Genomic DNA, 11,972 nt, shown 5'->3' with positions numbered 1-11,972 from the left:
TGGCTCTCCCTCGGCCTCCCAGCCTCGACCGGGACTTCGGGCCACACACCTGCTCTCCATCCCCCGTCCCTACCCGCCCTGAACCCCGGGACGTCGGACTGACAAGCCTCTTTCTGACAAGCTCCCCCAGGCCCTCTTCCCGACCACACTCTGACCTCGGGCTTCAGTGTCCATCCTGCAGGCCCCGCAACGCCGGGTTTCCTAAGAATCCGGTCGAGTCCGTTCATCGAGACTCTCCCACCACCCTGGGACCCCAGCGCGTCCTCATCCTGCACCCCCCCTCATGTCATTCGGTGACCCCGGCCCGCCCTCCCCCAGAGTCCTGCTAGGTCGGTTCAGCCTTTTTCCCCTCTTACCTCTGAGGTGTCCTCTTAGGAATATTCTCCCCAGCGACCCTCTCTCACCGGCTTGCCCATGGTAAATTTGGAATTGAGCCCAGTTTTTCTTTTTCTAAATTTCTATAGAGGTTGTCTTTAACTCAAGACACACAGTCCTACTACTTCACTGCTACGGATTCCTTCCGCTTACCTATACTCCTCCCTCGCTCCAGTAAGACAAGAAGAGGACAACTTCTATCTTCCTTTTGGTCCCCTCACACCATCACATTGACACTAAAGAGGAATGAACTGGAACCCGATCCAGGTTGCCAGCTTGGCAAGAGACCCGCAAACCACTTCTCCGTGTTGGTTGCTCTCTTGGGAAGATAAAGCGGAAAACAAAGGACACTTGTCTCAATGTGTGTGGCGCCGAGCTCCTTTGTAGGTTCCTCAGATACACAGCTGTATCGTGGAAGTCTCAAACAATTCCCTACATTCCCAGAAATAAGTACTTCTGTATTTTTGTTACTTAGATCATTTGTATACCTGATATGTAAAAACCTGTTGGATACATACATTTACAAATAGCTTTAATTTACATTGTGTCCAAAAGAGGGGAATGTAGTTTTTTTTTTTTTTTTTTTTTTTTTAGCAAATAGTTCTAAATGTGGCTACAGCTAGGAATGTTTGTTTTTCAGGCATGGGGACTTGAAAGCTTGATTTCTTCTGCGAATTACATACATCATTCTGGGTTCAAATTAAAATCAAAACTCCTATATGTCACTATTTCGTTTTTTTTTTTTTATTTTTTAAAAAGATTTTATTTTATTCGTGAGAGACACGGTGGGGAGGGGGAGTAGAGGCACAGGCAGAGGGAGAAGCAGGCTCCATGCAGGGAGCTCCACGTGGGACTCGATCCTGGGACTCCAGGATCACACCCTGGGCTGAAGGCAGGTGCTAAACCGCTGAGCCATCGGGCTGCCCAGTATTTTGCTTTTAAAATATATAACGCATCTTTTTAAATTTATTTTTATTTTTTTAATTGGAGTTCAATTTGCCAACATATAGCATAACGCCCAGTGCTCATCCCGCCAAGTGCCCCCCTCAGTGCCCATCACCTAGTCACCCACACCCCCCGCCCTCCTCCCCTTCCACCACCCCTAGTTCGTTTCCCAGAGTGAGGAGTCTCTCATGTGCTGTCTCCCTTTCTGATATTTCCCACTCATTTTCTCTCCTTTCCCCTTTATTCTCTTTCACTATTTTTTATAATCCCCGGATGAATGAGACCATATAATGTTTGTCCTTCTCCGATTGACTTATTTCACTCAGCATCACACCCTCCAGTTCCCTCCACGTCCAAGCAAATGGTGGGGATTGGTCCTTTCTGAGGGCTGAGGACACCCCGCTGTATACAGAGCCCACATCCTCTATCCATCACCTGTCGGTGGGCACCGCGGCTCCTCCCACAGTTGGGCCACAGTGGACATCGCTGCTATATAACGCATCTTAATAGTACCTAAGTGACCGAAATTTCCTTTGCTGTGTAAGAGATCAAATGTAACCAATAGATCTAATCCAATCACATTTTCAGGGTAGAAAATGGACAAAGAACAATGTTAAAATTTTGGTTTGCTTTTATTTAGCCCTTGACTCTAAAGGCCTAGTAGAAGATTTCGTTTAACACTTACATGCTCTTACGTGTAAAACAAACAGGACAAAACTATGGCAAAAATAAAATATCATTTACCAAAGAATATCTGTCAGAGAAATCTATATTCTTATTTTTTTAGAAATCTATATTTTTGACTATGCTATGAACTTAAATCTTTCAAGTTTTCTTTAAAGATTTCTTCAAAGTCCTTGTGCTTAAACAAATCATCCATTACAGATTACATGGACCTTCTCTCTATCAGTTTAAATCATGTACTTTGTGGCATTGAGTCCACCTGAATCAAAGAAAAGCCCCAACGACATGAGTTTGTAACTGTTGTTTAAAACAGAGAACATTCAAAATGAAAATAGACCTTCATCAATTTACCAATTTGATTTAAAAGGAAGCACATGGTGTAGGAATTTCTAAAAATGCTTCCATTTGGTGGAATTTTTTTTTTCTTAATAGTTCCTTAAAGAATCACAATAATTTTGAGGGAAACTCTTGTTGTTCCACAACACTTGTTTAAGTCGTTTTCAGTCACTAACCGCGGCTAACTGTAGAGAGGTAGTTCTCAGGCAGTTTGGCTTCTGTGGAAGAAATAAGGAAAATTCATAACTTTGTAAGCTTTTTAGTACTTGGGAAATACCTCACTAAGGTACAGAGAAGTGCATGAGTCCCTAGGTCAGGACGCACGGATCCCGCCTTGCGCCCGCAGCCCGCAGTCGGCGGCCTGAGCACCAGGCTGGGTGTCAGGCTGCCCACGGGCGTCCTTCGAGCCGTCTCGACCCCGTGTGTGATGCCGACACGGCGAGCCCCGGCCGCAGCTTCGCAGCTACACCCCCCACCCCAGACGCGGGCCCCCAGGCCCACCCGGCCGCCTGCGGCCACCTGCAAGCACAGTGCTGAGCCCCTGGCGCTAGGGGCCCTGGGCCCACTTGCGGCCACCTGCGGCCACCTGCAGCCACCTGCAAGCACAGTGCTGAGGCCCCGTGTGCTAGGGGCCCCCAGCCCACCTCTGGCCACCTGCAGCCACCTGCAAGCACAGTGCTGAGCCCCAGGTGCTAGGGGCCCTGGGCCCACTTGTGGCCACCTGGAGCCACCTGCGGCCACCTGCAAGCGCAGTGCTGAGCCCCAGGCGCTAGGGGCTTCTTTCCTATAGTACAGAGGAGAGAGTCTAGTTTACGTAGTGGGCACAAGACATTAACGCGATAATAAAATAGAGCAAACATAGCAACGCACCGTGATAAAAGCTGTGGCTCTGGCGGCCCCCGAGCCCCCGACGGCGGCCTCCGAGGCCTCTTGGGCGACGGGGCGGGCGGCGGGGCGGGGGGAGAGAGGGAGTCGCAGCGAGGGGGCTCGCGCTGCAGCCTGGGCCCCGGGGCACCTGCCGGCTCGGCGAGGGCGTGGCACGGGTCACCTTGACGGGCGTCCCCGCGCCCACGGAGAGGGACTGCCCATGACGGACCTCGCTGGACCTCCTTTCTTTTTTCTTTCCTTCTTTTTTTTTTTATTTTTTATTTTTTTTACTTTTTATTTTTTTAAAGGTTTTATTTATTTATTCATGAGAGAGAGAGGCAGAGACACAGGCAGAGGGAGAAGCGGGCTCCATGCAGGGAGCCCGACGTGGGACTCGATCTCCAGGATCACACCCTGGGCTGAAGGCGGTGCTAAACCACTGAGCCACCCCGGCTGCCCCATTTCCTTCTTTTTTTTTTTAAACTTTCATCCACCCAGTTGCAAAACATGGAAATCGAGAGGTCATTTTTTCACTCTGTGTTTATTTCTTATATGAAAATTTGATGAGAATTTCATTCTGTCATCTCTCTGCTTAAAAATACCAAGATGTCCCCCTCTGCCTACAGGCTTAACTCCCTAGCCATTCTGAACCCTAAAATTCCTCATAATCAGGCCCTTGGCGTCCTGTCCAGCTTCCCGTGATTGGCACACAGGAGGAAGTTAGGTGATCCTCATCGTTCACTTTGCTTGTGGCCACTGACACCCAAGGCTGCTTCCAGATGTGTGTTCAGACTAACCACATCAACCACACAAAACCACAACAGGGGATTCTGTTTGTTTTTCAATAGTAAAGATGACCTGTATGAGAGGGCTACAATTAGAACACAATTCAGTAATTGAAAGATAACTGTCCCATCGTACTTGTTTCAATATATTCAAAGCTTAGAGGAATATGGCCCATTAAATAATCCTTTTCCTGATTCTAAATGATAACCTCCCATCCTGTCAATTGGTTTCATGCTCTCCTTATCCAGGTTTAGGTAGTCTAAGCGAATACTCCCTGAATATGCCCCCATACACTCTTGCAATACATATTTAAATATACTAGCCCCTCACTAACAGGCCCCAATAAAATTGAGAATTCGTAAAGGGTAAAATGTTGGGCTACATTTTGGCCTATCTCTACACATAAAGAAAACATCCATAGTAAATTAAAAGGGCAAATTATATTGATATAAAATCTTTCCTACAGAAAATCATGATCTATGGGATCATTTAAAGACATTTGCAAGTTATAAATATTTCTCTTCCTTCTCCAGTTACCTAAAGAGCCTAAGCCGGTTTATAATTTTGATACTTAAGCCAGAAAGAAGAAACTCTATATTTTAAATATCAACCTTGAACAGTGTTCAATGCAAGAAAGGCCAACTCAGCTGTTTGGAGTCTTTTTGGCATATTAAGCACATAGTTGGATATCCCAGTTGCCTTAGGCATTTCCATAACAATAAGGTGTGGCTTTGAAAACTAGACATTATCCCAGGGTCCCTGAGGCCAACCAAGGTCCTAGCTGTCACGTTTTTTAAAAATAATCAGGGTGTCCAAGAAAGTCCATAATGTAAGCCTGGAAGGCTGCATCTATTATGATGGCTGAGTATCTAGTGTTCCGATATGCTAGTTTCTCTTTCCCTCTCTCTTTCAAATTGACTCTTGAGTAATTCGTTCTGTGAGATTTAGAACCTTAATTTACTTTTTATTGTGAAATATTTCAAGCACATTGAACTGTATTGGGAGTGATATATTTAAATTGCAATCCAATGCCCAACTTTGTCAACTATTAACATTTAAATATACTAGTTCCTACGAATGTGTGTAATAGAAATGTAACACTGGGTTTAGATATGTTTTTAAGAAAATAAAACATTATTAAAACAATGGTAGCTCAAATGTTTTTGAATTTGGTTCCTAACTTTTTCTGAAATGATTTTTTTATATGTTTACTACTTACATATGAATGTATGCATCCTTAAGCAGTATCATTTACTTCTTTAAACTTGATATACCCAATATAATTCTGTTTGCATTCCTACACTTCTTGATTTTACTCATTTGACATTGTTTCTGAAATTTTTCTATGTTGATGAACACAGATCTCTTTTTAATTTAAACTTCTGTATCCATTTATCAACTGTACTTCAATTTATCCATTCTCCTTGTGTAGAACATACATATTGTTCTCTTTTTTTCTAGTATAATTAATCCTACAATAACTATTTTTGAAAATGTCTATTATTGCACATGTGGAGAAGGTTCTCAAGGGTATGCACTTAATTGTGAAAAGATGGTTCTTGGTGTATGTGCATTTTAAACTTCATTGGGAATATCAGGTCACTCTCCAAGAGGAGTGTTTGTACCAATACACACACAAAAGACAAGTATATGAACTTCTGAAAGAAACAATGAAGTTATTTGCAGCTTCATCTTCCCAGACAAGACTTTCCAGGGCTAGAAACACTGCTAATGCAGGTAACAACTTGTGTGGTTATAGATACTTTTATTTCTCAAATGTTAAACTCTTGTTTCTTTTGTCTTGAGAATGCCTCATGCACTTTTCTAACTAATACAATTGGAATTTTCTTCATTTTCAATCTTGTGTTATGCCTTATTTACAGTAACGACTTGGACATGACCCTACTAAGGTCCTACTAAGAGTGCCCTATATAAAATTATGTTTTTCTTTTATTCTACATTTACTGTACTCTCATGTTTAAAGATTGTCAGAACACCACAAAACCTGACATTTTTCTGTATAATATCTCTATGAGCTATTTGATAACCATGTTTGGGGAGGTATTATATGTTACCTATTAGAAATATATCTTTCACAAATGTACTGAATTGGCAAGAAATATAATTTTCTCTAAAAGAAATGTCTTTCTAAAGCAAAAACAAAACCTCAGCTAACTCCTTTAATAAGTTATACTCATTTGGCTAAAGATACAGATGAGTATTTTCAAATTTCACTTATTTGGTGATCACTGGAAATCTTAAAAGTAGTTACTTGTGGTAGTAATGTTTATGTCAGTCTGCCAACGTCTAAATTTAGATCACAGTAAAGTGCAACTATATAATTGTATTGGTTGGGGAAAAACATATATTCTTTTCTTTCATAAGAGAATTTACTGCAAACTTAAAATGCAAAATATATTTACTGAATGTTATCAGGAAATATTTTCTTAGGTATTTGATTTAGTGCAATTCCGTGTATAAAATCCAGTTACCATGTTTAGGGTTTGAAAAAAAACTTGCACAAAACCAACATTCTGTTTATAACCATAGAACACCAATGTTTGCGTTTTATTATAATACAACCAAAATATACATTTGACAATATTCAATTATTTTAGATTACAAGACTACATTTCTTTTAAAATACCAAAACTGTAATTCGAAATTGATTGGTAACCACTTACAATACCAGAATTAAATTAAATGATTAACTGATAGATTGTTGCCCTTTCCCAAAAAATCATCTATCTCAAACTTACCATAAATACTTTACACTACAAAATATTTAAATGAGAGGTATAAGTCATGTGCATGTTCCTGTCTTTGCGTTGTCAATATTTAGAATGTTGGAATTTTAGATCTTATATTTTAACCTCAGATGTAAGCTAAGTTATTTAAATATTTTGGTCATTTCCTGTGAGAAAAATATATTTCTATAAAAACATTTCAAATATCTCTTTTTTCCCCTTTAACTGTCCATTCCCAATAAGGCTAATCAATTTTCCAACATGCTAAGACAAATGTAACATTCTAAAGAGAAGCCATTTAGGTTTTAATTTTCATTTGTATTTATGATATATGTATATATAGCTTATATTTAAGTTTAAAATATCAGTGTGTAACTAATGATATTGTTCAACTTAATATTTTGTGGACATCTGGATAATACAAAATTGTCTTTGAAAGTTTAATTTTGATAATGTTGAAAAACAGGCACTGGCCACTGTAAACTTATTTTTTAATTGAGTCTATACAATTCAGCAGGAACGAAACTTAATAGCATAAAAGAACTGAAATACAGACCAAAGACAGAGTTCAAGAGTAAGACCGTTTTGTAAGCAGCATATTCTAAATGAGCATCAGTAGCCAACAGATTGATGAGATTTGGTGAAGATTGCAATTCTTCTACTCTTGTAGCTTTTGCAAATTTCTGAATTTCTCTATGACTATTTTTTCCATCTCTTAAGTAATTTGGTTGGTTTTCAGACTGTGTATTCCGAAAGTAGGTAATATAAATGTAGTGTTTTGAGCTTTTTTGGAGGAAAAAAAAGTTCTACATAAATTACTTAGACTCTTCAGTTCTAAGGAAACTCTTAAAATTCCCAATAAATTGAATGTAAATGTATGCAGAAAGGCAGGATTTCATTTAGCAGCATGAATAGCTGGAATGAAATGCAAGCGAGAATATGCAAGTTAAAGACCGATGTATTTAAAACGGGAGGAAAATACAAAACCAAGACTAGGCAGACATTGTATAAGACCTCTCCATTGATAGCTAATTCCTTAATAAACATACTTGAAGCTATTAACTGTAATTTTATTTTTAATTATTTCAAGGATAATTTGGTAAAGCCTTCAGGGGTGAGGAAGTATATATATTGTGTCTCATTTCTAGACTTAATATATTCATACTGTCCTGCTAAGTGTTCTATGGCAATTAAAAGGTTAAAAAATTAAATGTAGCTTAGATGTCCTCTATCTTTATAAATACACAAAAATCTTTGCCCATATGTTTTTTATTATATGGCATTTTGTTTTACTGAATATTTACTCAATATTTCAAATATATTTTAAGCAATTATCATAAATTAATGTTTTAGATCCAAAGCAGCCAAAATATTAGCTGTAAAGTAAAAGAGGTTGCCTAAATTTTATCTAAGTAATTAAGAATAGAAAGGAGTAATTAAAAAATGGCTTAAACACTCATATTGTGATGAAAACCAAATTTATTACACAAGTCAATCCTAACATTTGAGCTTCATGAAATTTTCCAAAAGTCACCTCTACTATGATCATTACTGTCTGATATACAAATATTAGGAAATCTTAAAAATAAATCATGCTCCCATTTACTTCTTTTGAGCTTACCATGAGTTCCTGGAACATTTAAACCCAGGAAATCAATAGTTAGAAACACTCTCCTTGTGATATTCAAATGGCAGCCTGATTCTACCCTAGAGCTAATCTTATGCATCACTTTTTAAGAGTGATTGTTTCTGGTTCATTTTTAGAAGAAGAAGAAAAAAAAAAGAGCCTTAGTTTTCTGTAGAGTGAAACACCTACAAATATTTACGGGTATCATTTCAAAAGGGGTACCTAACCTGCTCCAGCCATGTGGCTACTTTGAGACAGGTAAGCCAGGCGAAGAGAATGAACCTACGAGCGAATGCTGGGAACACAGAGGCAGTCAGACCTGATGCTGAAACTCCTCTAACCACACAGGTTCTCACAGGCTCTTCTTTCAAGACATGCAGAATCCATGAGAGACGAGCAATGTCTGCTATTCAGTTTTCTGAAAGGCTGCCTTCCATGTGAGGAAGTGACTAATTTTTCATTTCACACTAAAAAGGGCGTGAAGAGGCAAAACAGAAGAAGGCAAAGGGTTTTGTGTTCCAAGAAGGAAAGGTGAGTTCTGCTCCAACAGGCAGGAAACAGCATACGTACGCAGAGAGGGAAAGTTAAATTGGAAACATTCAAAAGTGCTAACAGAATATGAAAAATGTTTATGTTAATGCTGTGAGTTCAGTTTCTTTACATGCATTAGGCTTATTTATTATTAAATTACTTAAACGAGGCTACTTGAATTACAGCATACAATCTCAGAAATGCAAACAGATTGTGTGAAGAAAAGATGTCAAAGAGTTAATTTAACTCTTTCCGTTGTCAACATTTTTGCATTTGTTCTATTGTTCAACAAATACATATCCCCGCTCCCCATCACTGTCTACCTAATTCTATCTTTCTCTATATGTATATATTGTTATTTTGTATTCACTCAAATAAAATCCAATATTCAGGAGAGAATAAAGGCAGTAAATGGAAATAATTTACAGAGTATAATGAAATTTTAGAAAAAAAAGAAGTACTCCTGAAATCCCATTGGTTGTAAATAAATTTGTGTTCATTCTTCCCATGATCTTTTAGAAAATTTACTTTTCCTCAGACTTTCACTAGCAGAATAAGGTAGAATTTTTTCAACAGATGGATTACAAATTGGCACCTACTTATACCCTAGTGAATAAAGCTACATTACATTTTGCCCACTTTATTTGTGATTGTTCTTCCTTTTTACGGGGATATGAGTTTTCCTCAAAGCCAGAATTTATGGCTGTCTTTCTTTCTCTCAACAAATCCCATCTGCATGCCTTCCCGTTAGGACACAGTATACATCATAGTGTTTCCCTTATTAAGATGTTTTCTCATGTGCTATTAAAATATTTATGAAGCGTTTCATCCCTGTGAAGCTCAGCATATATTCTAAAAACAATAACGGAACACCAACTTCTCTCTCTGTGAACCTGCTACTCTTGACAAGTCATAAGAAATCGCGGGAGGAGCATGTAGGTCCTTCAGTGAATCACGCTGCAGTACAGGGAAGGTCACCCCCGTGTCTGACACAACGCACCTCTCCACGTTCCTAAACCGTGTGCCAGGAATGACCGGCTCGCTGGGAAGGTTCCTGGTGCCGGCACGAGCTATAGGAATCTGCGTCTGCCCTCCAATCCCTGCCACAAGGTCGCCAGTTCTAGAGGGGAATGGTGTATCTGTTCCTAAGAACACATACCCAGCACAGTCACCCCACGCTTAATGGTCGTACGAGGAAAATGAAACACCTTATTACAATGTCAAACTGGTTGCTTGCTTAGCTCAATTACTTACATGACATAATCGATTCAAAAACTCAGCACATTGAACGTTTACCCAAGTAAATGTAAAGCCCCTATTTTGAGGATAATTCTGATACTTGGAAGGGACATGTTTCGTTCTTGGAACACGGGTTCAGATGAACGATTCGCCCGCACTACAGCAGGTTCCCTGCAGGCAGTCTCATTTGGATTCTGTTCCTGTGTCCCTTGCCTTAGCAAAGCTCCAGGGAAAGCGCCTACGAGTTTGTATACGGGGTGTACAAAACAGAAGACGGTACGTTTGCAGGTAAAGAATTCTTTTCTTTAAATTAAATAGACAACTACGTGTCCACAGCTCTAGGGAGCTCATCCAGGTTTCTGTGATGTCTTCGATTTCGTTTCTTCTTCATTTCCTGCATGTGCTTCCACTTTGGGCCGCCCTTGTTCCGCTGTCTTCGCTTCTCCCTGTGCCACATCTGCTCGCAGTACTGGTCCAGGCTGAAGTTTGGGCTGCTAAGGATTTGGATGTAGTCTTTGTATCTCAAGCGTGACTCAGCCAACAGATCCTTGACCTGCCCCTCCTCGTGCTCTGCCCTCTGGGTATTTTCCATCTGTTCGTTCTCAATGACATTCAAAGTCAGCCTCACTATGGTGTGGATAAAGGTGTGCTCCTGTGCTTTGCAGTGATACATCCCAGAGTCCTTCTTCTGCAAACTTCGAATCAGTAGCCCATATTCTGTTTTGATGATCCTTTCATCAGGTTTCAACTGCAGAATTGGAAAAAGGTAGGTAATAAATGAAAAACAGAGAGGGCCAGGAGCAAATGAACAGAGGCCACATAGTTTTACTTCAATGAACATAAGAGATACCTTTCCATCTCTGTCATCAAGCATAATATTATCAGCCATAGCTGAAGACAGTAAGAAAAACTCCACTGAAGTAACAGCCCTCAAAGATGCATGTTTGCTTCTCATGATTACCTAACCAAACCCTTGGAATATAGTTAGTTTTTCTCCCAGTCTACAGATAGGAATGAAAAGCTATAAAAACCAATGAAGTAAAACTGGAAACTATCAACTGACCATCTTTACAGAGATTTCAGATACCAAGTGGCATATTAAGAACACCAGTTGATACTTAAATCTCAGAGCTACAAATGAACATCGACAGCCATCGTGTAGAAAAAGCTCTTAGGGCACACTAGTCCTTGTCATGTGGAAATAGAACAATGATTTCAAAAGGAACGTGCTCTGCTTTCTGGATGTCACCCAATAAGTGAGCAGAATTCATATGGAGACTGTAAGTGGTGACTTGTTAAAAGTGTAATGGAAAAGCATGGGTACAGCTTCTTGGACGCTAGAGCTGTAACTGAGTAGCACCATAGTCAGAAGGTTAGCAACATTTAAAGCTGAATTTCCCTTTTTACTATGGATTGAATTTTGATACTGCGGGTCTATGTGATACTTTAAATTATGTCATTTGTGGAAATATTTGCCATACCTCGGTATACTATAACAGAGTAATGTGATTTCAAATGTGAGAAAACTCAGGGAACAAAAAGAACCCCTCCTGAAATGTGATGCTCTTGACCCTTTGAAGCAATCGTACTGAAAGACAATTCAAACATTTAAGCTTGCCTGGCCCGCAATCTGGTGTGAAGAGCAAACCTACCTTCAATGAAACTGGAGGCATGTTTACCGACACAAGAGCCCTGTTTAATGTGGAATATTGCTGAGCGTCTCGGCATTAAGTAGAATAACAACAACAACAAAGAGGTCTGGAAGATTTCCCAGTTTACACATCTGCCCCTGTATTGTAGACTTTTCGTTGATGGAAATCAAGGAGGCATAGAGG

General features: G+C 39.9%; 1 protein-coding gene across 7 annotated transcripts in view; it reads right to left on the bottom strand.

Moving 5' to 3' along the window:
* Positions 1–2,183: 2,183 nt before the first annotated feature.
* SEMA3D (semaphorin 3D) overlaps positions 2,184–11,972 on the bottom strand; it is a 210,745-nt gene continuing 200,956 nt past the window's right edge. For 6 of the 7 annotated variants that reach the window (XM_072791319.1, XM_072791320.1, XM_072791316.1 and 3 more), the window contains one exon: positions 6,526–10,885. In XM_072791319.1, coding sequence (XP_072647420.1) covers positions 10,460–10,885 — 426 coding nt within the window. In that variant the 3' untranslated portion in view covers positions 6,526–10,459. Of the gene's footprint in view, positions 2,559–6,525; positions 10,886–11,972 lie in introns of those variants that run through there. The other variant, XM_072791321.1, reaches the window with a different exon arrangement.

This window comes from Canis lupus, chromosome 21, assembly GCF_048164855.1.
Source record: "Canis lupus baileyi chromosome 21, mCanLup2.hap1, whole genome shotgun sequence".
Classification (NCBI taxonomy): Eukaryota; Metazoa; Chordata; class Mammalia; order Carnivora; family Canidae; genus Canis; species Canis lupus.
Note: the sequence above shows the minus strand (reverse complement) of the source record. Positions and strands in the feature narration are given on the sequence as shown.